Source organism: Molossus molossus, unplaced genomic scaffold (assembly GCF_014108415.1).
Source record: "Molossus molossus isolate mMolMol1 unplaced genomic scaffold, mMolMol1.p scaffold_m16_p_14, whole genome shotgun sequence".
NCBI lineage: Eukaryota > Metazoa > Chordata > Mammalia > Chiroptera > Molossidae > Molossus > Molossus molossus.
In genome coordinates, this window is record NW_023425349.1 from 58,703,496 (window position 1) to 58,729,093 (window position 25,598).

The window sequence follows — 25,598 nt, forward strand, 5'->3', positions numbered from 1 at the left end:
TGTAATATATTCAACAATAAAGATTAAAAAAATAAAGACATAAGATAAATTTTTCATTGACTATCTAACCTCAGAACTTAAAGAACTAGAAAGGAAACAAAAAGAAAAACCCAGAGCAAGTAGAAGGAAGGAAATAGTAAAGATCAGAGCAGAAATAATTGACATAGAGACCAAAAAATAATTCTAAAGATCAATGAAACAAAGAGGTAGTTCTTTGAAAAGGTAAACAACATTGATGGATCCTTAGCTAAACTCACCAAGAAACAAAGAGAGAGAACCCACATACACAAAATCGGAAATGAAATAGGAGAAGTAACAGCTGACACCACAGAAATACAAAGGATTGTTAACAAATACTATGGACAATTATATGGCAACAAATTCGACAATCTAAGCAAAATGGAAAAATTTCTAGAAACACATAGTCTCCCAAAACTGAACTGGGAAGAACTAGGTAACTTAAACAGACCAATAATAACTAAGAAAATTGAAGATGTAATCAAGACTCTCCCAGCAAACAAAAGCCCAGACCTAGACAGCTTCACGGAGGAGTTTTACTGAACATTCAAAGAAGAACTAACGCTCATTCTCCTCAAACAATTTCCAGATATTCAGGAAGAAGGAAGACTTCCAAACTTGTTTTATGAGACCAGCATAATTCTAATTCCAAAACCAGATAAAGACGCCACAAAGAAAGAAAACTACAGGCCAATATCCCTGAGGACCATAGACGCCAAAATCCTTAACAAAATATTAGCAAATCAGATCCAGCAATACATTAAAAAAAATATTCACCATGATCAAGTGGGATTCATCCCAGGGATGCAAGGCTGGTAAAATATTTGCAAATCAATACATGTGAAAAAGACACTGAAAAAGCATTAGACAAAATCGAGTACCCATTTCTGATAAAAATGCTCAGTAATATGAGAATAGAGGAATCATATCTCAACATAATAAAGGCTATATATGAAAAACCTACAGCCAACATCATCCTCAATGGGCAAAAACTAAAAGCATTTTCCTTAACAACAGGAACAGGACAGGGATGCCCACTTTCGCCACTCTTATTTAACATAGTACTGGAAGTCTTAGCCACAGCAATTAGACATGAAGATAAAAAGGGGGGGAGGGATCCAAATTGGAAAGAAGGAAGTTGAACTGTCATTATTGACATGATATTGTACATAGAAAACCCTAAAGACTTCATCAAAAATCTACTAGACTTAATAAATGAATTTGGCAAAGTAGCAGGATACAAAATTAACATCAATAAATCAATGGCATTCTTATACATCAACAATGAACTCACAGAAAGAGAAACTAAAAAAATTAATCCCATTTACCATCGTGGCAAAAAAATTAAGATACCTAGGAGTAAACTTAACAAAAGAAGTAAAGGACCTATTTACAGAAAACTACAGGACATTGAAAAAGGAAATAGAGAAACATATAAAAAAGTGGAAGCACATACCTTGTTCATGGATTGGAAGAATTAACATCATTAAAATGTCCATACTACCTAAAGCAATCTATAAATTCAGTGCAATTCCCATTAAAATACCAATGACATTATTTCACAGAACTAGTACAAATACTTCAAAAGTTCATATGGAATCAAAAAAGACCCTAAATAGCTAAAGCAATCCTCAAAAAGAAGGAAAAACCGGATAACAGGTTATACTGCAAAGCCACTGCAATCAAAACAGCCCGGTACTGGCACAGGAACAGGCAGACAGATCAATGGAACAGAATGGAGAATCCAGAAATGGACCCAAGACAATATGCTCAATTAATATTTGATAAAGGTGGCAAGAGCATACAATGGAGTAAAGACAGCCTCTTTAATAAATAGTGTTGGGAAAATTGGACAGCTACATTCAAAAAAATGAAACTAGACCACCAACTTACACCATACACAAGAATAAACTCAAAATGGATAAAAGACTTAAATGTAACTCATGAATCCATAAAAATCCTAGAAGAAAATGTAGTCAACAAAATTGCAGACATCATACACAGCAGAATTTTCACTGATACAATGCCTAAGGCAAGAGAAACAAAGTAAAAAATTAATACATGGGACTACATCAAACTAAAAAGCTTCTGCACAGCAAAAGAAACAAGCATCAAGATGAAAAGGGAAGCCACTCTATGGGAGAGCACAATTGTCAAGGATCCATCAAATAAGGGGATTAATTTCCAAAATATATAGAGTGCTCATACAACTCAACAAAGGGAACACAAAGAACCCAATTAGAGCTTCATTGTCACCAAGGACCTTGGGGCCTGGACAGGGCGTGGGGGGGGGGGGCACAAGGTCGTTGGCCCACAGTCTGGGCCCCTGTGTGTTGGACCTGTGCACCTGTCGCCCTCTGGCCCCGCAAGGCCCTGTGCTCCCGGCCAGGCTCGCGCAGGGAGGGGGCTGTGCAGGTGAAGAAGCGCCCTGCACAGGTGAGGAGGGGCCCAGGCCCCAGTCTCCGTTACCCCTTTTGGCTTCCAGGTCAGCAGCTGCAGGTCCCACCACCTTGAGCCAAACCCCAAGGAGCTGAGGAGCTGCCAGGCCCACTCCTCCACCATGAAAGGCTCCCAGGCCATCAGCGGTCCCCCTCGGCCTCCCTGAGGGCAGCCTGGAAGCTTGGATCTAAGTGTGATGGGACTCCCTCCACCTGTGTCCTGATGCCCCAACAGTGCCTCTGCCGCCAAGTCTGTCTTTCGCTCCATCTCTGTAGTGACAAGCAGTGAGCTGAAGAGGAAAGCGCTGGAGGCCACAGGGCCCGGGGCCCCCAGGGCCACCAACAACCTTCGCAGATCTAACAGTGCCACGCAGGTCCACCAGCCGCAAGCCAAGCAGGTGTGGACTGGCCCTCTCAGGCCGCTGGAGCGCCCCGGCTTCCTGACACTCTTCGAGGGTAGCCCTGTTGGGAAAAAGAAGCCAGCCAGTCTGAGCACAGCTTCCTGCGAGAACGGGGCCACGTGGAACGTCCTGGGTGACCAGCCCAGGGCCTTCGCCTTGCTGCCGCTGGGCGCTCAGAGCCCCGGCACCCGGGATGCACCTGTGGGCCCACGGAGGAGAGAGTGCAGTGTTTCCCTGGCGCCCAGCTTCACTGACAACAACAGGTGCCCTGCGCAGAGGCGGGCAGGCTACCCCCGGGGCAGGCGCTTGTCTCCTCAGGGACAGTGGTGGTGTGGCTCCCGAGAGACAAGAGGACGAAAGGCGCAGAGACCCGGCCCTCAGAACAGGGCTCAGGAAACCTTGATGTTTGGGTCACACTTTCGCTTTTCCCAGAGTTAAAATTACCTCTTTCTTAAAAAAATAAAATAAATAAAAATATAAATATAAAATGGCAGAAGGGATACCTTCTAAAGGGATACCTCTCCAAAGAGGACATACAAATGGCCAAGAGACATATGAAAAAATGTTCAACATCAGTAATTATCAGAGAGATGCAAATTAAAATGACTATGAAGTATCACCTCACACATGCCATTTGACCCAGTGATCCCACTTCTAGGAATATACCCTAAGAAGCCTGAAGCACCAATCAGAAAGAATATATGTACCCCTATGTTCATAGCAGCACTATTTACAATAGCTAAGATCTGGAAACAGCCCAAGTGTCCATCAATAAATGAGTGGATAAAAAAGCTGTGGTACATATACACAATGGAACATTATGCAGCTGTAAGAATGAGAGATCTCTTATTCTTTGAGAGGACATGGAGGGACCTGGAGAGCATTGTGCTAAGCGAAATAAGCCAATCAGAGAAAGACAAATCTCACTTATTTGCAGAATATATTGAACAAAATAAGCTGATGAACAAAATAGACCAATACACATAGAAAGGAGTACGGTTCAGACTGACAAACCTCAGTGGAGGGGGCCTGCGGGGATGGATGAGATAGATCATTACTTTTGAATGTAGCTGTCCAGTTTTCCCAACACTATTTATTAAAGAGGCTGTCTTTACTCCACTGTATGCTCTTGCCACCTTAGATCCAACAGTCTTATCCTGAAAAACAAAATAAACAAAACCTCCAAAATATGACAAACTAACAGTTCTGGAGTATTTACTATGAGCCAGAAGCTCTGCCAAGCATTTTCAAGAGTAAGCCTTACTTAATCCTGAGTCTTCTGCTTTCAAAGCATGGTGTGTACACCTTGAGACCTAGCCATGGTGTTCCAGAAGGCTATGGCCATGTGTGGAAAAGAAGAGTAGAAACAAACAAACAAAGAAATGAGGAGTGGCATCTACAACTCATGACTGTTCTTAGGGCACTGTGGCCCATTGTGACTGTCCAGCTGTTGTCAGCATGAGTTGATAATGGAACTTTGTCTTTAATGTTTAATTTAAAAATAAAATGAGCTGTTTTGTGGGTTAGTTTTATTTTTTATGGTTTAAAAGTATTAGTTCAGCTCTCCTACTCTTCAAAATGAAGACAAAGTAGCTGGCTATATTTTAAGACTGATCAAATAAATAAATGGGTTCATGTTCTTGAAGCCAAGCTTCTCAAGGAGAAACGGGGACATACAAATACAGGTAGGGGGTTATAAGAACCTGTGGCGGTGACTAGGGATTTCACTGTGAACTTAAGATCTCTAACGTACATACACGTGTATTTATGCATGTATATGTGTGTGTGTGCATGCTTGTGCATGTGTGCTTACATGCATATATTTCCTCACTCTGTCTTCTGAAAGCAAAGATACCCCAGTAGTAATTAGTAATAAGTACACCTAAGCAACTGCATGATAGTCTCTAGTATCACTCTCCTCTAAAACAAACCACATTCCCCAGGGAAATACCAACATCTTGTTAGGCCAGGAGGTAAGAAACTTCTTTAAAAAAAAAAAAAAAAAAAAAAAAAGCCTGTCTAAAAGGCACAGGAAACAGTTTGAAGAAGCTTTGTCTATTGTCCAAATCTGGAATAATCTGAGCTCCAAAATAATTTAGTATTAATCATACACAATTGTGGAGCAGGAATGACTAAGTTCATACTGATAATGGATGGACAGATGGATGTGGGGATAGTGGGTGCCTCTTGCTGAAGGAATGACGAGTGCCAACTAGTAAATGCGGAGGGAAGGAGTGCTGGAGCAGGGAGATCACCACCATCACCACCATCATAGTAAGGGTTGGATCAGGCAGGCAGGACTCAGCAGCAGATGCTAAATCCAAGCAGAACTGTGTAGGAACAGGTATTTGCATGGTGTTAAAATTCTCCCACAGGCAGATTGCTTATTAGTTATAAGGGAAAAGGGTAATTATGAAGTGGAGAAATTGGACCGTACTTTGACTAGGATCAAAATTCACATCCCCACTGATAGACAGACAAACATCATGTGCCTCCAGAGGTGATATCCTGAGAAGAACACAGCATCACCTATGTGGTGTTCTGGCCTGGAATGTACAACCTGGATCCAGTCATGAGGAAACATCAGATAAATGTTCTATTCTAAAGGCAGGGGGAGGGAGAATTATATCCTTCAAAAGTATCACAATCATAAAGAGAAAGACTGGGGAAATGTTCCAGATTAATGGAAGCTTAAGAGATGTGGCAACTGCATGCAGTACCTGATTCTAGATTGTCTCCTGTACTTGAGCGTGGCGACCAGCATGCAGGGTTGCCCTAAAGATCATTAGTAGCTCAGTTGTCAAAGTTGGAATATGCATTGTAGAGGATCATGTCAGTGTTAAATTTACTAAAGTTAGTAACTGTAACTGTTATATAATTATGGTTATGTAAAGGAGAATCCCTCTTCTTAGAAAACACATAATGATGTATCTAGGAATAAAAGCCCAGTAAAGCTCAAATGGTTGGTGGCAATGGGCTAATACACACACACACACACACACACACACACATACACACTTTTATGTGTAGTACTTAAAAACACACATATATAAAATAGAGGCATAATTTGCAAAAAGGACATAGTAAAATGTTCATAGCAGTACATAACAAAAGGCCAAATAGTATATGGGTGTTTTTGTATCATTCAAGTTCTTGCAACTTTTTAAGTCTGAAAGTGTTCCCCAATAAAAAGTTAAAAATTAAAAAAAACTATATCATTACCAAGTCAACGATTGTTTTCTAAATAAATACATTTTTTTCTATCCTTTCCTCTTCTCTTTCTCCCCTTTCTCTTCTTTCTTCTTTCCCTGCCCCTCTTTAGAAGTTCAAGGCTGGCGAGAAGGGCATCTCTGTGGGGCAGACCGTCATCACGAAGCATCGGAACACTCGGTACTACAGCTGCAGAGTGATCGCCATGACATCACAGACTTTCTATGAGGTCATGTTTGATGATGGCTCCTTCAGCAGAGACACATTCCCTGAGGATATTGTGGTAAGTTTGTTCCTGGGGAGCATGTTCCCAGTTTACTTTTTATATAACTAAAGCAGCTGAACCTTTCAGGAATCTTTCTTTTGACTTTTGGAGTAACTCATTTCACTTACTATTTCATTCAGGTGTGCTGTTTTCCCACCACAAAGAATATTGCTTTCTAGGAGGTTCCTTAGCCTTCATCATTCTAAATAGTAGCCAGGTAAATTTAGACTCATCTTCCCAAATTCTTTTTTAATTAAATGAGAAATGTATGTGGCTAGAGAACATAAAATATGAATTCACCTATTCTTTTCTGTTGCAGTTTCCATATTTGAATTTCTTTATTAACTGCTTTTTCTTTGTGCGTAACTGAAGGATATGGCTTTTACTAATCTGAGCTGACAGTGACATCTGTGATCTGACAGAAGCATCTGTGGATGTTTCATATGAGAGTAACAAAAATTACACAGGAAAATGGCTGTGACGTATGCTAGTTTCTCAGCGGTGGTCTGGAATGGCACGTGTGTGTGCGTGTGCATGTGTGTCTCTGTCTACCTGTCTGTCTCCTGTCTCCTCCTTCCTCTGGCCCCTCAGTGAACCCTGGGGAATTATTCAGAGGAACAGGTGAATGTGCCTCAGGAGCTGTTTTGAGCAGGATGTCTCACAAGAAGAACACTTTCCATAGAAGGATTTTTGAAACTGAGATTGATCAAATAACTGGGGTCAGGGTTAGCCTAGCGGTCATCTGGTTACCATCGTTTGGGGGAGCCAGAGCTCAGTAATGTACTTATAACTTCTGCCTTGTTCTAGGTTGGTTGATGCTTTGCTCTTTGTACTTAGATGTTTCTTAGACTCTAATAATAATAATTATGTGTTATGTACAGTTGATAATTAAATGTGCCCAAATGAGATTGCTCATTAATATTTCTAGAACTTCGGTCTCCTGGGGCCAAAGAAACATCAATTTAGTCAGCTTTGTTATGCTCACTTCTCTATGCTGTTAAGAGACACAAGTTTGTAAACAAAAGTGACCTTATTTAAAAAATTTTAAAGCAAATGGATTCAGACAAAATAACAAGGACATAATCATACACCAAAAGGGTGAATTGTGCTTCTTTGCAGAATTCTAACTGGAGCTTCACTCTGCTGCACTGCCATCACTATTCATAAACACAGCCCTTCGCTAACACCTTTCCTTGTTAGAGTAGGTCATCCCGTTAAGCACTCTATCCACAGTCACTGGGTACCTGTGTGCCAAGCATCACACTAGGTGCTAACAAAATAATGAGAAAGAAGGTGTGATTCCTGCTCTAGTGTGGGGGGGTGTGCTTTCCGAAAGTGTGATCAGTACTAGGAATGGACTGGATGCAACTTACCACCCGTTGGGTCCAGAAGAATGAATAAGAGACTCCACAGGGTTAGTCAGGCTGACACGCACCGACATGCCCACGTACCAGGACTTCAGGAGCCTCCTGTGCGTGCACTCATTTCCCTCCACAACCTTACATGCGAGTCACCACTGCTTTTCACATTTTGCTTCTGAGGAAACTGAGGCACAAAGAGGTAAATAACTTTCCCAAGGTCACACATAGCTAGTAAATATCAGAAAGAGTATTCAATCCCAGAGTCTGGCCTTAGAGCGTCTGTTCTTAGCCTCTAAGAGGAGAAGGGATTTTCAAGGCCACAAACGGCCTGAAACTACACAGAAGACCGAGGTCTATGGCTTCCGCCAGCCTTGCCTAGGCTACACACTTACTTTAGAATCAGCCTCCTTTTGTACAAACTGTGAGTGCTGGGCTTGCAAAAGAGAGGAAACTTGGGTGGAGAGTGTATGAGGGGGTGACAAAAGACTTCTGAGCATTAATCCCCAAACCTGAGCAAATAGTTAGGTCTCTGTCCATGCTAGTAGTTCATGACTCCTAACTCTGCTTTTACTTCACAAGCTTTCACATACTCAGCCAGGTTTTTCCTTTTTATTGAATTTATTGGGGTGACACTGGCTAACAAAATCATCCAGGTTTCAGGGGCATAATTCCACAACACATCATCGGTGTACACAGCCGGCCTGCTGGAAACTTCCCTGGAATGTCATTAACTTGTACATTGGAAAAGAGTGTCTGTGATCCTGCAGGTTTTTCCTCTGACACCTTCTCCACTCTCTGGGAACCAAACAAGTTTGGTTCTGAGTTGGTGTGAGTGCTGTGAGAACAACACCTGCTCCAAAATGTATGCGATTGTTCAGAAACACCATGGCATTGAAGTCAACAGGAATGGAAAAGCCAAATTCTTTTCAGCTTGAATAGAGTCAGCATATTTGGTCAAGGTTCGAGAGGGGTGTGTGTGTGTGTGTATGCAAGTGTGTGTGGTCAGGGCCTTGGAGGGAGGGGAAGCTCATGCAGTGGCATGAGGAACATAGATTGGATGGGAGCCGTACCTGAATTTGTGTGAGTGGTAATTTCTTCAGGGAAAAATACAGTCATCTGTGAGCAGGTCTTTTATCATTCATCTAATTCTTCTTCCCTCAATACTCCCCACACCCCATCTCATCGCTGACGTTGCTGGTTACTGGTCTCAGGCCTTGTTTATCAAGTAGGAAGGTTTAAATCGTGTTGTGTTTTCAAATTTCATGAAGTTTCTAGTAGTGTCACCATTTGTTGGCTTCTGTGGCTTCTTGCTCTTTGTTATCTTGGTGCTGTGTGAGATGTCTTTGGTGGCTCTGTAGGGTTTTTTTTTCCCCCTTATAATAATGTATCTGTCAGAGTTCTCTAGAGAAACAGACTATTTGGGTGTGTCTATATGGATTTAATACAATAAATGTCTGAAAAATGTGTGTGTGTATGAGAGATTTAATAGTTCATACAGTTATGGAGGCTGAGAAGTCCCAAGATCTGCAGTTGGCAAGCCAGTGATGCAGTTCTAGTCTGAGTCTGCAGGGCTGAGAGCCAAGAGAGCTGATGGTGTAGTTGTAGTCTGAAGGCCAGCAAGCTTGCAACCTAGAAGGAACCCATGTTTCACTTAGACTCTAAAGGCAGGAAAAAGCTGAGCCCCAATTCAAAGGCAGACAGGCAAGAGAAATTACCTTTCTTGATCTGTTCCAGCCTTAGATTCATTGGATGAGGTCCACTCACATTGGGGAGAGTAATATGCTTTATTCATTCTATCAATTCAAATATTAAAGTCATCTAAAACACCATCACAAACTCACCCAGAATAATATTTGACCAAACATCTGGGTACTCTGCAGCCCAGTCAAGTTGACACATAAAATTAACCATCACAAATGTATTATCCTGAGGCATTTTAGAAGACCCTTTACCTGGTGGTGTCAGAAGCTCTGACTTTATGGCAGAGTATAATTTCCTTTTCTTTCTTTTTTTTTGTTACAAATGTTTCTCCTTTTTTTTTTTTTTTTTTACCCCATTGGCACCTCCCTCCCTATCCCCCTTGCCCCATCCCCGGCTTTGTTGTCCATGTCCATTGGTTATGCATACATGCTTATAAGTTCTGTGGTTTTATCTCCCCCACCCCACCACCTCTTCTGAGGGTTGTCAGTCTGTACCCTACTTCCATGTCTCTAGGTCTACCGTATTCCTCAGACTGTTATGTTCATTATATTCCATATATAAGTGAGATCATGTGGTATTTGTCTTTTTCTGCTTGGCTTATTTCACTTAGGATAATACTTTCCAGGTCCATCCATGTCATCTCAAAGGATAAGAGATCTTTCTTTCTTACAGCTGCATAGTACTCCATTGTGCATATGTACCACAGGTTTTTTATCCATTCATCTACTGATGGACACTTGGGCTGTTTCCAGATCTTAGCTATTGTAAATAGTGCTGCTATGAACATGGAGGTACATATATTCTTTCTGATTGATGTTTCAGGCTTCTTAGGGTATATTCCTAGAAGCGGGATCACTGGGTCAAAGGGAAGTTCAATTTTTAATTTTTTGAGGTAACACCATATTGTTTTCCATAGTGGCTGCACCAGTCTGCATTCCCACCAGCAGTGTACTAGAGTCTCCTTTTCTCCACACCCTCGCCAACACTTGCTGTTTGATGATTTGTTGATGGTGGCCATTCTGACAGGTGTGAGGTGATACCTCATTGTTGTTTTAATTTGCATCTCTCTGATGATTAGTGATGATGAGCATTTCTTTACATGTCTCTTGGCCATTTGTATGTCCTGTTTGGAGAGGTGTCTATTTAGTTCCTCTGCCCATTTTTTAATTGGATTCTTTGTCTTCCTTTTGTGGAGTTGTATGAGCTCTCTATATGTATTGGAAATTAACCCCTTATCTGATATATCATTGGCAATTATGCTCTCCCATACAGTGGGTAGCCTTTCCGTTTTGATGATTGTATCTTTTGCTGTGCAGAAGCTTTTGAGTTTGATGTAGTCCCATGCTAACACCATTTCTTAAAGAGGCTCTCTTTACTCCACTTGCCACTTTTGTCAAATATTAATTGAACATATTGCCTTGGGTCCATTTCTGGGTTCTCAGTTCTGTTCCACTGGTGAATATGCCTGTTCTTGTGCCAGTACCAGGCTGTTTTGATTACCGTCACTTTGTAGTATAACCTGATATCTGGTATTGTGATCCCACCTACTTTGTCCTTCTTTTTCAAAATTGCTGTGGCTATTCGGGGACTTTTTTGGTTCCATATGAACTTTTGAAGTATTTGTTCTAGTTCTGTGAAATATGTCGTTGGTATTTTGATGGGGATTGCATTCAATCTATAGATTGCTTTGGGTAGTATGGACATTTTAATGATGTTAATTCTTCCAGTCCATGAACAAGGTACATGCTTCCACTGTTTTATATCTTCCTCTATTTCTTTTTTCAATGTCCTGTAGTTTTCTGCAAATAAGTCCTTTACTTCTTTGGTTAAGTTTATACCTACGTATCTTAATTTTTTTGCCACGATGGTAAATGGGATTGTTTTTTCAGTTTCTCTTTCTGTGAGTTCATCATTGATGTATACTAATGCCATCGATTTCTTGACGCCAATTTTGTATCCTGCTACTTTACCAAATTCATTTATTAAGTCTAGTAGATTTTTGATGGAGTCTTTAAGGTTTTCTATGTGCAATATCATGTCATCTGCAAATAATGACAGTTTCACTTCCTCCTTTCCACTTTGGATCTCTTTTATTTTTTCTTCCTGTCTGATTGCTGTGGCCAAGACTTCTAGTACTATGTTAAATAAGAGTGGTGAAAGTGGACATTCCTGTCTTGTTCCTGTTCTTAAGGGAAATGTTTTTAGTTTCTGCCCATTGAGTATGATGTTGGCTGTAGGTTTTTCATAGATAGCCTTTATTATGTCGAAATATGATCCCTCTATTTCCACATTGCTGAGCGTTTTTATCAGAAATGGATGCTGGATTTTGTCGAATGCTTTTTCAGCGTCTCTTGATATGATCATGTGGTTTTTAGTCTTCATTTTGTTTATGTTGTGTATCACATTTATTGATTTGTGAATATTGTACCAGCCTTGCATCCCTGGGATGAGTCCCACTTGGTTATGGTGAATAATTTTTTTGATGTATTGCTGGATTCAATTTGTTAGTATTTTGTTCAGGATTTTGTCGTTTATGCTCATCGTGGATATTGGTCTGTAGTTTTCTTTCTTTGTAGTGTCTTTTTCTGGTTTTGGAATTAGAATTATGCTGGCCTCATAAAATGAGTTTGGAAGTCTTCCTTCTTCTTGAATTTTTGAAATAGTTTGAGGAGAATGAGTGTTAGTTCCATTTTGAATGTTTGGTAAAACTCCTCCGTGAAGCCATCTGGGCCTGGACTTTTGTTTGCTGGGAGAGTCTTGATTACCTCTTCAATTTCTTTAGTTGTTATTGGTCTATTCAAGTTTTCTATCTCTTCCCGGTCCTGTTTTGGGAGACTGTGTGTTTCTAGAAATTTGTCCATTTCACTTAGATTGTCGAATTTGTTGCCATATAATTGTTCATAGTAGCTGTTAACAGTCTTTTGTATTTCTGTAGTGTCAGTTGTTATTTCTCCTCTTTCAATTCTGATTTTGTATATTTGGGTTCTCTCTCTTTGTTTCTTGGTGAGTCTAGCTAAGGGTCCATCAATCTTGTTTATCTTTTCGAAAAACCAGCTCTTTGTTTCATTCATCCTTTGAATTGTTTTTTTGGTCTCTATGTCGTTTATTTCTGCTCTGATCTTTACTATTTCCTTCCTTCTACTTGCTCTGGGGTTTTCTTTTTGTTTGCTTTCTAGTTCTTTAAGTTGTGAGATTAGACAGTCAATTGTAAATTTTTCTTGTTTTTTGAGGTAGGCTGTAGTGCTATGAACTTCCCTCTCAGAACTGCTTTCGCTGCATCCCATAGATTTTGTGTTGTTGTGTGTTCATTTTCATTGGTTTCCAGGAATTTTTAAATTTTTTCCTTGATTTCCTCGGTAACACATTCATTGTTCAATAACATGCTATTTAGCCTCAAATGTCTTTGCATGTTCTTGTTGTAATTGATTTCTAGTTTCATGCCATTGTGATCTGAGAAGATGCTTGATATGATTTTAATCTTCTTGAACTTGTAGAGATTTATTTTGTGTCCTATCATGTGGTCTGTCTTTGAGAATGTCCCATATGCACTTGAAAAGAATGTGTATTCTGTAGTTTTGGGGTGTAATTCTCTGTAGATATCTATTAAATCCATTTGGTCTAGTGCTTCATTTAGAGTTCTGTTTCCTTGCTAATTTTTTGTCTAGAGGATCTATCCAGTGGTGTCAATGGGGCATTGCAGTCCCCTGCTATGATTGTATTGCTGTCGATTTCTCCTTGGTAGTCCTCCAGAAGATTTTTAATATATTTTGGTGCTCTTATATTGGGTGCATATACGTTTATCAAGGTTATATCTTCCTGTTGGATAGATCCTTTCAATATTATGTAGTGGCCTTCTTTGTCTCTAGTTATGGCCTTCATTTTGAAATCTATTTTATCAGGTATGAGTATTGCTACCCCAGGTTTTTTTTGCTTTCCATTTCTCTGACGATTTTTTTCCATCCCTTTACTTTCAACCTATGTGAGTCTTTTGTTGTGAGGCAGGTCTCTTGTAAAGAACATATAGATGAGTCATGCTTTCTTATCCAATCAGCTACTCTGTGTCTTTTTATTTGAGCATTCAGTCCATTTACATTTAAGGTGATTATTGATATGTACTTTTGCCATGTTTGTTTATTTCCATTTTTGTTTAGTGTGGATTATATTTTTCTTCCTATTTCTTCTACTAATTACAGTAGTCCTTTTTACAATGCTGGTTTGGTGCTAGTGTATTCCCTTAGCCTTTTTTTTGTCTGGGAAGCTTTTTATTTGACCTTCTATTTTGAATGATAGTCTGGCTGGGTAGAGTAGTCTTGGATTCAGATCCTTGTTTTTCATGACCTTGATTACTTCATGCCATTCCCTTCTGGCCTATAGTGTTTCTTGTGAGAAGTCAGTTGAGAGCCTTATGGCTTCCTTTGTAGGTAACCTGTTGCTTATCTCTTGCTGCCTTTAGGATTCTCTCTTTGTCTTTAATTTTTGGCATTTTAATTACTATGTGTCTTGGTGTGGGCCTGTTTGGGTTCTTTTTACTTGGGGCTCTTTGTGCTTCTTGAACTTGTATGCCTTCTTCCTTCACCAAATTAGGAAAGTTTTCTGTCACTATTTCTTTGAATATATTCTCTAACCCTTGCTCATTTTCTTCTTCTTTGGGGACTCCTATGATGCAAATATTATTACATTTCCAGTTGTCCCACAGTTCTCTTAAGCTGTCTTTCTGTTTTTTAATTGTTTTTTCCTTTTGGTTTTCTGATTGGTTGATTTTTTTCACCATGTCTTCTAATTCACTGATCTGGTCCTCAGCTTCCTCTACTGTGCTTTTTAAACCTTCCAATGTGTTTCATTTCTGATACGTCATTTTTGATCTCTTCTTGGTGGTTTTTAATTTCCAATTGGTTTATTTTCAGCATCTCTATGTCCTTACTCATGCTGTTGAGCTTCCTCAAGATCATGGCTCTGAATTCTAGTTCTGTTAACTTGCCTAACTGCTCCACATTGATCTCATATTCGGTGGAGGTCTCTTGTTCTTTCATTTGGTGTTTGTTTCTGTGTTTCACCATTTTGGCTATCACAGTGGGCTTTGGAGCCTGTCAAGTTTTCCCTGTGGGTGTTGGTGTTCGGCTGTTTGTGGCTCCCTCTCCTGGGTTTAGATGAGCGAGGGAGGGCCCATGTTAAACACCACTGTCAAGTCTTACTTTCCTGGTTAAAGTTGCCAGCCCAGGAAAGGTACGTTATCCTCTAGCTTTTTGCCTGGAGGCTAGCAGTTGGGGTTATTTGAAGAGTTTCGGGTTGTCAGTTTATTGATAAACTCCCTCAGGTGCTCAGTGTAAGGGAATTTCTGGAGGGTGGGGCAGGTGCTGGTTGTTAATGAGCCTCAATTAGCATTTCAGTGGCCCACAGGGTGGGGTTGAATCTCCGAGGGAGGGGCTGCTCTCTCTCCCCAGAGCCCTGGGAAGGAGCAAGATGGCCATCGTCCTTAGTGGCAGCAAGTCAGCAAAAGCTCTTAGCGCTCTGCAAATCCCGAGTGTCCCTACATAGTTCCTGTCCAGTCTGCCCTCCCTCTGCTGGAGCCCAAGGTGAGTGGCTGTGGCTTTTTTAGCCTCTGTCCCGGCTCTGCGCTGTGGAGCAGCTTTGGACTTTACCCCAAGAGCGCTGCTCCCAGCTAAGGCCGCTGCTGAGCTGCAGACCATGGGCTCCCAGCTCCCGTCTCGCCTTTGCAATCCTACCAGGATGGAGTCAGTGTCCCTGGCTATATGGTCCTTTCAAGCTGCTTTTCTGTTGCTTTTTCCCGTCTATTTGTCTGTGTTATAGTTGTAATTCCAGTTTAGTTCTGGGAGACCATCTGTGTAGCTTCTGTTCACTCCACCGCCATTTTGGAATTTCCTAATTTCCTTTTCTATAAAACAATGGCCACATTGTCTCAGTCAGTTTGTAGCATTGTAGATCCATTCCATTAGCCATATACTTTGTCCTGGTCATCGTCCAGGTTACTGCAATGGGAAGCCATGGTATTTTAAGGCAAGCTTTTAAAATTTAAAGGATTTTCAAAGGTTGGTTGGGGTCTTTGTTTCTCATTGGAATTAATGAAAACTACATGATGAAATGCCTTTGTAGTGTCACATAGACTTCAGTTTGAGATAGGGGAATTTGATGTTCTACTTTAAGACATATTGGGTGAGTATAATTAAGTGTATTATAAATATATTTCCGTGTAAATCTATTGATTCCTCTATATCATATAATGTAATTTTGTTTACATCATCATTTTTTAGGCCATGTGGCTTAATTGCTGCGATTGTCCCACTTCTACTTTTGATATTCATTTACATTAGAACTGTCTTCTGGGAGATGGGGACGCTGCTCAGTACCCTAATGTAGAGCTTCATCAGGCAATAACGCAAATGGAATCAGGTCTGCTTCTGTCTCAGTATCTTGAAGATTGTGGCAGAATAATTATTTGGTGGAAGCACTAAATGCATTCTACATTCCTCAAAGAAATCTTGTTTTCATTAGATGATATACCCATGGCATCAGAAACCAGTGGTAGAAAATGATTTTTTCTTCTGTTTGTCTGAAAGCTCTCTAATTTACACAATGTGTTTATCAGTGTGCGTGCTGCAGAGAAGGTTCTTTCCTCAAATGCAATGTGACGTCAGTGATAGTTGCTACTAAAGAATGAGCTTCTCTAAGCTTTGGGTATCTGCTCACTAGAACTGCTATAAGGGCACAGCAAAATTTCAGTCTTTGAACTATGAATATCAAGTTTAATCATCCAAAACTGTTTATGTATGCCATGAATATCTTCCCTCATGAAGCCTGACACTTTAGTAAAGAAAGTTACGTTCCCTTATTTATAGAATCACTGATTACAAATAATTTTTTAAACTGATAGAAGAGCACCTTTAATGCAGGCTGGCCTATCTGTGTTTTAAAATAAGTTTGACAAGCATTAAAATGCCTATGTTAGTATTCTGTGACCAGAGAGAGTATTTGAAACTGTAGGAAGACACAGTCTTTGGACTATCAGGATATTTATTTCCATACCTAGCTAGGTACCTTATTTTTGTGATAGCTAGAAAAGTGTCCAAAATTTTTCCTCTCAACAATATACCTGCAAAATGTGTGCATCAGCCCAGTTAAACTCAGCATGCAATCTGTAGCTGTCAAGGGCAGTAATAAAAGATGTATTGCAACACGCCTCCACCTGTCAGTCTATGAAATTGCGACACACTTCTGATGAATTTTTTGTCCCCTACTATTTTGATGGGAATGAAAGTTGCCCACCTGAGAGAACTCAACAAGCACAGAGATTCCAGGGCCCCCTTTTTAACCTCTGCTCCTATCTGGCCTTCTCTAGCATGCCCATGGCTGCACTAGAGTGATCACCACTTCCTTTGTCTGAACTGAGCTCATTTCGAGGGAGGAGGTTGGTGTATCAGGATCTAGATAATTCTAGGACGAGCACTTGACATTCACCAGTGGGCATGAGAAGAGAAACGGGACCATTTAGAAATTCGACAGCAAGAGTCCATCACTGAAATTTCCATGAGGACTTGCTGCATTTTTCAGCCTCTGTTGACATGTGAAAGAAACCTGAGAACTATAATCTTTAGGATTCTACAGATGTATTGTCACGGCCTTTAGTTTTTGTGGCCTGTATGGTGCAAACTGAAGTTATTAGACTTATTTTTTTTCTCAGATTTTTTTTTTTTAAGCAAATTACTTAAACTTTTGAGCCTCCATTTTTTTCCCCACCAGAAGGGAACAATGATTTCCACCTTCTAGGATTATTGAAAGGACTACATTCTGTAAATGACTGATACACAGTAGGCACAAAATCAATTTTGGGAAGATATTAACTTCAGTCGGTGGAACTTTCTTTTCCTTTTTCCTCTCCATCTAGTTTATACTGTCTTTTCCAGTCTTGATGAAATTTGGTTAGAAGCTATGTCCTCAGAACTTGGTTCCTGTTTGTTAGATGAAACAGTGTCTGAATGTGTAAGATTTCACTGTCAACTTCTCCTCCCTCCCTCTGCCCCTGCCCTTTCTTGATTTTACAGAGAGAGGAAGGGAGAGGGAGAGAGACAGAAACATTGATGAGAGAGAATATCAGTTGGTCGCTTCCTGCATGCCCCCCACTGGGGATCAGGCCTACAACCTGGGCATGTGTCCTGACTGGGAATCAAACCGGCAACCTCTTGTTGCATGGGTCAGTGCTCAATCACTGAGCCACACTAGCTGGACTATGTCAGCTTCTTGTTTCCACTTGGCAAGTCAATGTAGGAGGCAAAGGAAAATGTCCAAGGAGGCGGGGTTGAGAAACTAAGAAAAGAGTTGTTCCCAGAAGCAGTCTGTTGTGGGATCCTGGGAAGTACTTTTGGATTCCTCTTGGCTTCTAGGTTTTGAGGCATCCTGGATTTTCAAGTCAGGTAGAAGTCCCACCTTATCAGACCATCTGTTCTGTTTGCTCCTAACTAATGCCCCTAAGCACCTTCTTTATCCCCTGAGCCCCTACTATGGTTTTTCTAGAATCAATGGAAGTTTGCTAGAGAAGGCTCCTGAAACTTTGTTGGTTGAGGATTGTTCAGGAATGGCCCACAGGGCGTTGCCTGCTCAGGAGTGGTCCCTAGCTGCTCTTGACTGAGGACCTGAGAGCCTATGGGGTAAAGGCTTAGCCAAATTCCCATTGACTCATACTTCACCTTGGGAAGCCTTTTATACATGTAAAAGAATATCTGTTAGTACTTTGATTTTAATCAATATTCAATTTAAAATTTACTTTTCTGCCCTGGCTGGCTTTGCTCAGTGGTTAGAGTGTTGGTCTTTGGACTAAGGGGTCTCAGGTTCAATTCCTGGTCAAGGGCATGTACCTCGGTTGCAACTTCAATCATGCAGGAGGCAACCAATCAATGTGTCTCTCTCACATCAATGTTTCTCTCTCTCTCCTTCTCTCTCCCCCACCCTCTCTTCCACTCTATCAAAAATCAATGAAAAATATCCTCGGGTGAGCATTACCAAAAAAATTTATTATTATTATTTTTTTTTTATTAATTTATTTCTGTTACATATGTTTCTGCTCCCCCCACCCCAGACACCCTCCTCCTGTTCCTGCCCCCACCCTCCAACATTGTTGTCTATGTCCATTCATTACACATATGTGCATATAAGTTCTTTGGTTTATCTCATCCCTGCCCCCTGCCCCCCTCCTCTGAGGTTTGTCAGTCTGAACCGTTCTCCTTTCTGTGTCTCTGGGTCTGTTTTGTTCGTTATATTCCACAAATAAGTGAGATCATGTGATACTTGTCTAAGCCTTCAACTTCAGCTGACAAATTTTATTTTATTACTATATCTAATAATTTTACATAAAAATAAGAACAAACTCATTTGTTCCTTGATTAACATTTATAAAATGTATAAATTAGAGAGATCAAATTCTAATTATTATACAGTTAAGTAATCAAATTTTCTTGGACATGTTAACTATAGATTTAATATATATTTCTCATAAATGTCACAATTTTTCTAAGCAATTAATGTCTATAACTCTAATAAATCAGATATTAGTTGTTCAAATTCTTGTATTTCAAACATCTTCAAAAAGACAAAATCAAATAACATAAAGCAATAAAGTATCTATAAAACATATTACTGTACATAAAGCAATACAGTATTTATAAAACATATTACGTTTTAAACACAATTTACAGTGGATAGATTGTATTTATTTATTTTTTATTGTTGAAAGCATTATAGATGTCACCCCCTTTTTCTAACAACTTAATTGATAGGTACATAAATAGAAGGAATGTACCCTTCAAGTATTACTATCTTGATTAGGGAGTTTACTAAGAAAAATAATCCAAGAACCTCAGGACCTTTCGGAGGCATAGAGTCTGGTTGTATCTTTGAAACCTAAACCTGAAGTGGCTGGGCAGGGGCTTCTGACTTAGGTCAGATTTTATCTGATTCATCAGTTCTCTAAACCTTGTGCCTTTCACTGAGGCCCTAACTAGACTCATAAGTTTGTTTCATGAACTGTCTCCAGTTAGTGAGGTTGGGTACTTATCCAGGACCAGGAATGTATTCTCTTTTGTGTAATTCTTGTGTGGCTTTTTGCATTAAAGCCTGTGGCATACTAATGGAATGTTGAAGCCCTTATTTGAGTGGGACTCCTTTTCCTTGTTATAAATTATATGCATCTCACTGACCATAGTTCTGTAGCTGTCATATTGGCAGTTTTCATGTAGCACTGGTGATCCTCTGAAAAAAAAGTATGTTGTTGCCCTGATGTCCACGCTGAAGATTAACTAGTTGTCTTGAAGACATGTTGTCAGTTATTTTTTTTCTTCAAATTATACCTTCCTTACCTGACAGTACTTCTCTTACGGTAATTATCTCAAGGTGATTGATATGGGGAACTTATTTCCAGGAGAAAAATTTTTGGTATATTCTTTCAAAGGGGATTCAAGGTATAGCATCTCATCTTCCATCTAAAAAAATAAAAATAACTAAATTGAACCTGGGAGCAGTGTCATTAATTTCCAGGACTTCATCATCTCTTTTCAGTGCAGAACTTAAACCCAAGGATGGCAGGCACCGTGAACCAAATCTACCCTGTGTTTGGGGATGTCCAGTAACACCATTCTTTTTGAGCTGTGTGTTCAGCACTGCTCGGTACCCTCGGGATTCAGTGTGTTTAAGCATAGGTGTAAGAGTAATCCTTAGTGTTCTGGAGGCAAAATAAAATACCAAGAGGGTTTGAAAGACTAAGAAAAAGGTTATTTTCAGAAACATGATATGCCGTGGGATCCTGGGTAGCTCTTGGGTTTTCAAGTCAGGTAGCCATGCAGATATTATATTACAGTGGCAGAGACCGGGTTGACCAAGAGACGCCTCTTGTTAGTGGGGCCACCTCAGTTTGGGGAATTTATGCCCCATCCAGCAAATTTGTGTTACTTTGTTCATTATGATGTTTCTTACCTTAGCCTCCATCAGGAGCTGATCTAAAAGATCTTACAAGAAAAATATCCAGTGAAGGTCATTGAAAATGAGTTCAGAGATGAAAGTAATTGTCATGGGCCAGAGTGTAGAAGGACATCGTACTGGGTAGGAGTTGAGCTGGATTACTGACTTGTAAGAATTTTTATCTATTCTAGATACAAGTCCTTTGTTGGATGTTTTGTGTTTTTCTCCTAGTCCAAATAATATTTCATTGTATGACTATAACATTCTGTTTTTCCAATCACCAGTTGATGGACATTGTATTATTTCCAGCTTGGGCTATTGTAAGAATGCTGCTATGAACATTGCTTTGAAGGCTTTGTGTGAACATGTATTTTTATTTCCCTGGGATAAATATCTAGGAGTGAGATTACTAAGTTATATGTTAGAGAATGTTTAGCTTTATAAGAATCTGCCAAACTCTTCTAAAAGTTGCTGTACTCTTCTGTATTCCCACCAGTAATGTATGAGGTTTTAATTTCTCCACATCCTTATCAACACCTTTTGGATAGTATCATTCTTTTGGATAGTATCATTCTAGTGGGTGTGTCATATCTCAGTATGATTTTAATTTTTATTTCTCTGATAACTAATGATTTTGAGCACCTTTTCAAGTGCTTATTAGTCATTCTTATATCACCTTTATTGAAAAGTCTATTAAAATATTTCAAGTATTTTTTAATAGAGTTGTAAGAGTTTGTTTTTATATTCTGTATGTGAGTCCTTTGTAAGATAGATGACTTATATTTTCTCCTAGATTGTATCTATTTTTCACTTTTTTTTTCTGTTTTTCTTTCTTTTTTTATTAATTTATTTTTGTTATAGATGTTTCTCCTTTTTTCCTCATTGACATCCTCCTCCCCATCCTACCTGCCCCATCCCCAGCTTTGTTGTCCATGTCCATCAGTTATGTGTACATGCATATAAGTCTGTGGTTTATCTCTTCCCCCCTTCTCCCACCCCCTCTTCTGAGGGTCGACAGTCTGTACCCTACTTCCACATCTCTGGGTCTACCCTGTTCCTCAGACTGTTATGTTCATTATATTCCACAAATAAGTGAGATCATGTGATATATGCCTTTCTTTTCTTGGCTTATTTCACTTAGGATAATACTCTTCAGATTCCTCCATATCGTCTCAAAGGATACGAGAGTTTCTTTCTTACAGCTTTGTAGTACTGCACTGTGTATATGTACGACAGCTCTTTTATCCATTCGTCTACTGATGGACACTTGGGCTGTTTCCAGATCTTAGCTATTGTAAATTGTGCTGCTGTGAACATGGGGGTACATATATTCTTCCTGATTGATGTTTCAGGCTTCTTGGGGTATAATCCTAGAAGTGGGACCACTGGGTCAAATGGCAGTTCAATTTTTAATTTTTTGAGGTAACACCATAGTGTTTTCCATAGTGGCTGCACCAGTCTGCATTCCCACCAGCAGTGTACTAGAGTCCCCTTTTCTCCACACTTCACCAATACTTATTGTTTGATGATTTGTTGATGGCGGCCATTCTGACAGGCGTGAGGTGATACCTCATTGTTGTTTTAATTTGTCTCTCTCTGATGATTAGTGATGTTGAGCATTTCTTCACATGTCTCTTGGCCATTTGTATGTCCTGTTTGGAGAGGTGTCTATTTAGTTCCTCTGCCCATTTTTTAATTGGGTTCTTTATCTTCCTTTTGTTGAGTTGTATGAGTACTCTATATATTTTGGAAATTAACCCCTTATCTGATGTATCATTGGCAATGATGTTTTCCCATACAGTGGGTTGCCTTTCCATTTTGATGGTTGTTTCTTTTGCTGTGCAGAAGCTTTTTAGTTTGATGTAGTCCCGTGTGTTCATTTTCTTCTTTGTTTATGTTGCCTTAGGTGATGTATCAGTGAAAATTCTGCTGCGTATGATGTCTGAAATTTTGCTGCCTACATTTTCTTCTAGGATTTTTATGGATTCACGGGTCACATTTAAGTCTTTTATCCATTCTGAGTTTTAGTTCTTTTTTGAATGTTTGGAAAAACTCCCCTGTGAAGCCTTCCGGGCCTGGGCTTTTGTTTGTTGGGAGAGTCTTGATTACATCTTCAATTTCCTTAGTTGTTATTGGTTAGTTCAAGTTTTCTGTCTCTTCCTGGTTCAGTTTTGGGAGACTCTGTATTTCTAAAAATTTGTCCATTTTGCTTAGATTGTTGAATTTGTTGCTGTATAATTGTTCATAGCATTTGTTAACGATCTTTTGTATTTCTGTGGTGTCAGTTGTTACTTCTCCTCTTTCATTTCTGATTTTGTGTATTTGGCTTCTCTCTCTTTGTTTCTTGGTGAGTCTAGCTAAGGGTCTATCAATCTTGTTTATCTTTTTGAAAAAACCAGCTCTTTGTTTCATTGATCCTTGGAATTATTTTTTGGTCTCTATGTCATTTATTTCCACTCTGATCTTTACTGTTTCCTTCCTTCTACTTGCTCTGAGGTTTCCTTTTTAGTTCTTTAAGTTGTGAGGTTAGATTGTCTATTAGAAATTTTTCTTGCTTCTTGAGATAGGCCTGTAGTGCTATGAACTTCCCTCTCAGAACTGCTTTTGCTGAATCTTATAGATTTTGTGTTGTGTGTTTATATTCATTGGTTTCCAGGAAGATTTTAATTTCTTCCTTGATCTCCTCGGTAACCCATTCATTGTTTAATAACATGCTATTTAGCCTCCATTTGTTCAAATGTCTAGTTTCATGCCATTGTGATCTGAGAAAATGCTTGATATGATTTCAGTCCTCTTGAACTTGTAGAGACTTAGTTTGTGTCTTCACATGTGGTCTGTCTTTGAGACTGTCCCATGTGCACTTGAGAAGAATGTGAATTCTGCAGTTTTGGGGTGTAATTCTCTGTAAATATCTATTAAATCCATTTAATCTAGTGCTTCATTTAGAGTCTCTGTTTCCTTGTTAATTTTTTGTATAGAGGATTTATCCAGTGATGTCAGCGGGGTGTTGAAGTCCCCTGCTATGATTGTATTGCTGTCAATTTTTCCTTTGAAGTCCTCCAGAAGACTTTTAATATATTTTGGTGCTCCTATATTGGGTGCATATTTGTTTACCAAGTTTATATCTTCCTATTGGATAGATCCTTTTAATATTATGTAGTGGCCTTCTTTGTCTCTAATAATGGCCTTCATTTTGAAATCTATTTTATCAGGTATTGCTACTCCAGCTTTTCTTTCCTTTCTATTTGCGCTGACGATTTTTTTCCATCCTTTCACTTTCAGCCTATGTGAGTCTTTTGTTGTGAGTTGGGTCTCTTGTAAACAACACATATATGAGTCATGTTTTCTTTCTTTTTTTTTTAAATCCTTACCCGAGGATATTTTTTCATTTTTTGTCCAGATAGAGTGGGAGGGAGAGAGAGGAAGAGACAGAGAGAGAAACATCGATGTGAAAGGGACACATCGAGTGTTGCCACCCACACAACCCAACCAGGACCCGGACAAACTGCAGCCGAGGTACGTGCCCCTAGCGGAAACTGAACCTGGGTCTCTCTAGACGTCAGGCCAACACTCTAACCACTGAGGAAAACTGGCCAGGGCCAGTCATATTTTCTTATCCAGTCAGTTACTCTTTTTATTGTGCATTCAGTCCATTTACATTTAAGATCATTATTGATATGTACTTATTTGTTGCCATTTTTTGTTTAGTGTGGTTATATTTTTCTTCCTATTTCTTCTACTAATTCCAGCAGTCCTTTTCACATTTCTTGGGATGCTGGTTTGGTGGTAATGTATTCCCATTGCCTTTTATGTGTAGAAAGCTCTTTCTTTGACCTTCTATTTTGAATAATAGCCTTGCTGGATAGAGTAGTGTTGGATTCAGATCCTTGTTTTTTCATGACCTTGATTACTTCATGCCACTCCCTTCTGGCCTATAGTGTTTCTGTTGAGAAGTCAGCTGAGAGCCTTATGGGGGTTCCTTTGTAGGTAACCTGTTGCTTATCTTTTGCTGCCTTTAGGATTCTCTCTTTGTCTTTAATTTTTGGCATTTTAATTACGATGTGTCTTGGTGTGGGCCTGTTTGGGTTCTTCTTACTTAGGGCTCTCTGTGCTTCTTGAACTTGTATGCCTTCTTCTTTCACCAAGTTAGGAAAGTTTTCTGTCACTAGTGCGTCAAATATATTCTTTAACCCTTGCCCATTTTCGTCCTCTTTGGGGACTCCTATGATGCGAATGCTATTATGTTTTCAGTTGTCCCACAATTCTCTTAAGCTGTCTTCCTGTTTTTTAATTGTTTTTTCCTTTTGGTTTTCTGATTGGTTGATTTTTTTTCTACCCTGTCTTCTAATTCACTGATCCGGTCCTCAGCTTCCTCTACTGTGCTGGTTAGTCCTTCCAATGTGTTCCTTATTTCTGCTATGTCATTCTTCATTTCTTCTTGGTGGTTTTTCATTTCTAATTGGTTAATTTTTAATGTATCTATGTCCTTACTCATGCTGTTGAGCTTCCTCAAGATCATGGCTCTGAATTCTACCTCCCATAACTTGCTTTACTGCATTTCATTTATCTCATCTTTGGTAGAGGTCTCTTGTTCTTTCATTTGGGATTTGTTTCTTTGTTTCACCATTTTGGCTATCTCAGTGGGTTTTGGAATCTGCCATATTTTTCCTGTGTGTGTAGGTATTCTGCTGTTTGTGGCTCCCTCTCCTGCGTTTAGATGAGCATGGGAGGACCCATGTTAAACACCACTGTCAAGTCCTACTTTTCTGGGTAGATTTTCAAGCCCAGGAATGGTTCGGATACCCTCTAGGTTTTTACTGGAGGCTATTAGTCTTGGTTACTTGACGAGCCTTGGATTCTTAGTTGAATGAAAAACTCTGTTAGGTGTTCAGCGTAAGAGAATTTCCCGAGGGTACGGCAGATGCTGGATGTTAATGAGCCTCAATTTTCATTTCAATGACCAACCTGGGTGGGGTTGAATCTCTGATGGAGGGGCCGAAGCCTCTCCACAGAGCCCTGTGAAGGAGTAAGATGGCCACCGTCCTGCGTGGCTGCAACTCAGCAAAAGCTCTGAGCACCCTCCCAAACCCATATGTCTCCACACAGTTCCAGTCCAGTCCGGCCTCCTTCTGCCAGATCCAAAGGTGAGTGGCTGTGGCTATTTTAGCGCTCTGTCCCGGCCCTCTGCACTGTGGAGCAGGCTTGGGAGTTTAACCCCAAGGGCGCTGCTCACGGCTAAGAC

At 39.9% G+C, this 25,598-nt stretch overlaps 1 protein-coding gene across 8 annotated transcripts in view; it reads left to right on the top strand.

Annotated features, from left to right (window-relative positions):
- Nucleotides 1–25,598, top strand: part of KDM4C (lysine demethylase 4C) — a 444,842-nt gene that overhangs the window by 386,475 nt on the left and 32,769 nt on the right. For 7 of the 8 annotated variants that reach the window (XR_004959513.1, XM_036261620.1, XM_036261619.1 and 4 more), the window contains one exon: nt 6,180–6,350. Coding sequence is in view for 7 of the 8 variants with exons in the window: in XM_036261620.1 (XP_036117513.1) it covers nt 6,180–6,350 (171 nt within the window). In the remaining variant the exon portion in view is untranslated. Of the gene's footprint in view, nt 1–6,179; nt 6,351–6,472; nt 6,550–25,598 lie in introns of those variants that run through there. The other variant, XM_036261622.1, reaches the window with a different exon arrangement.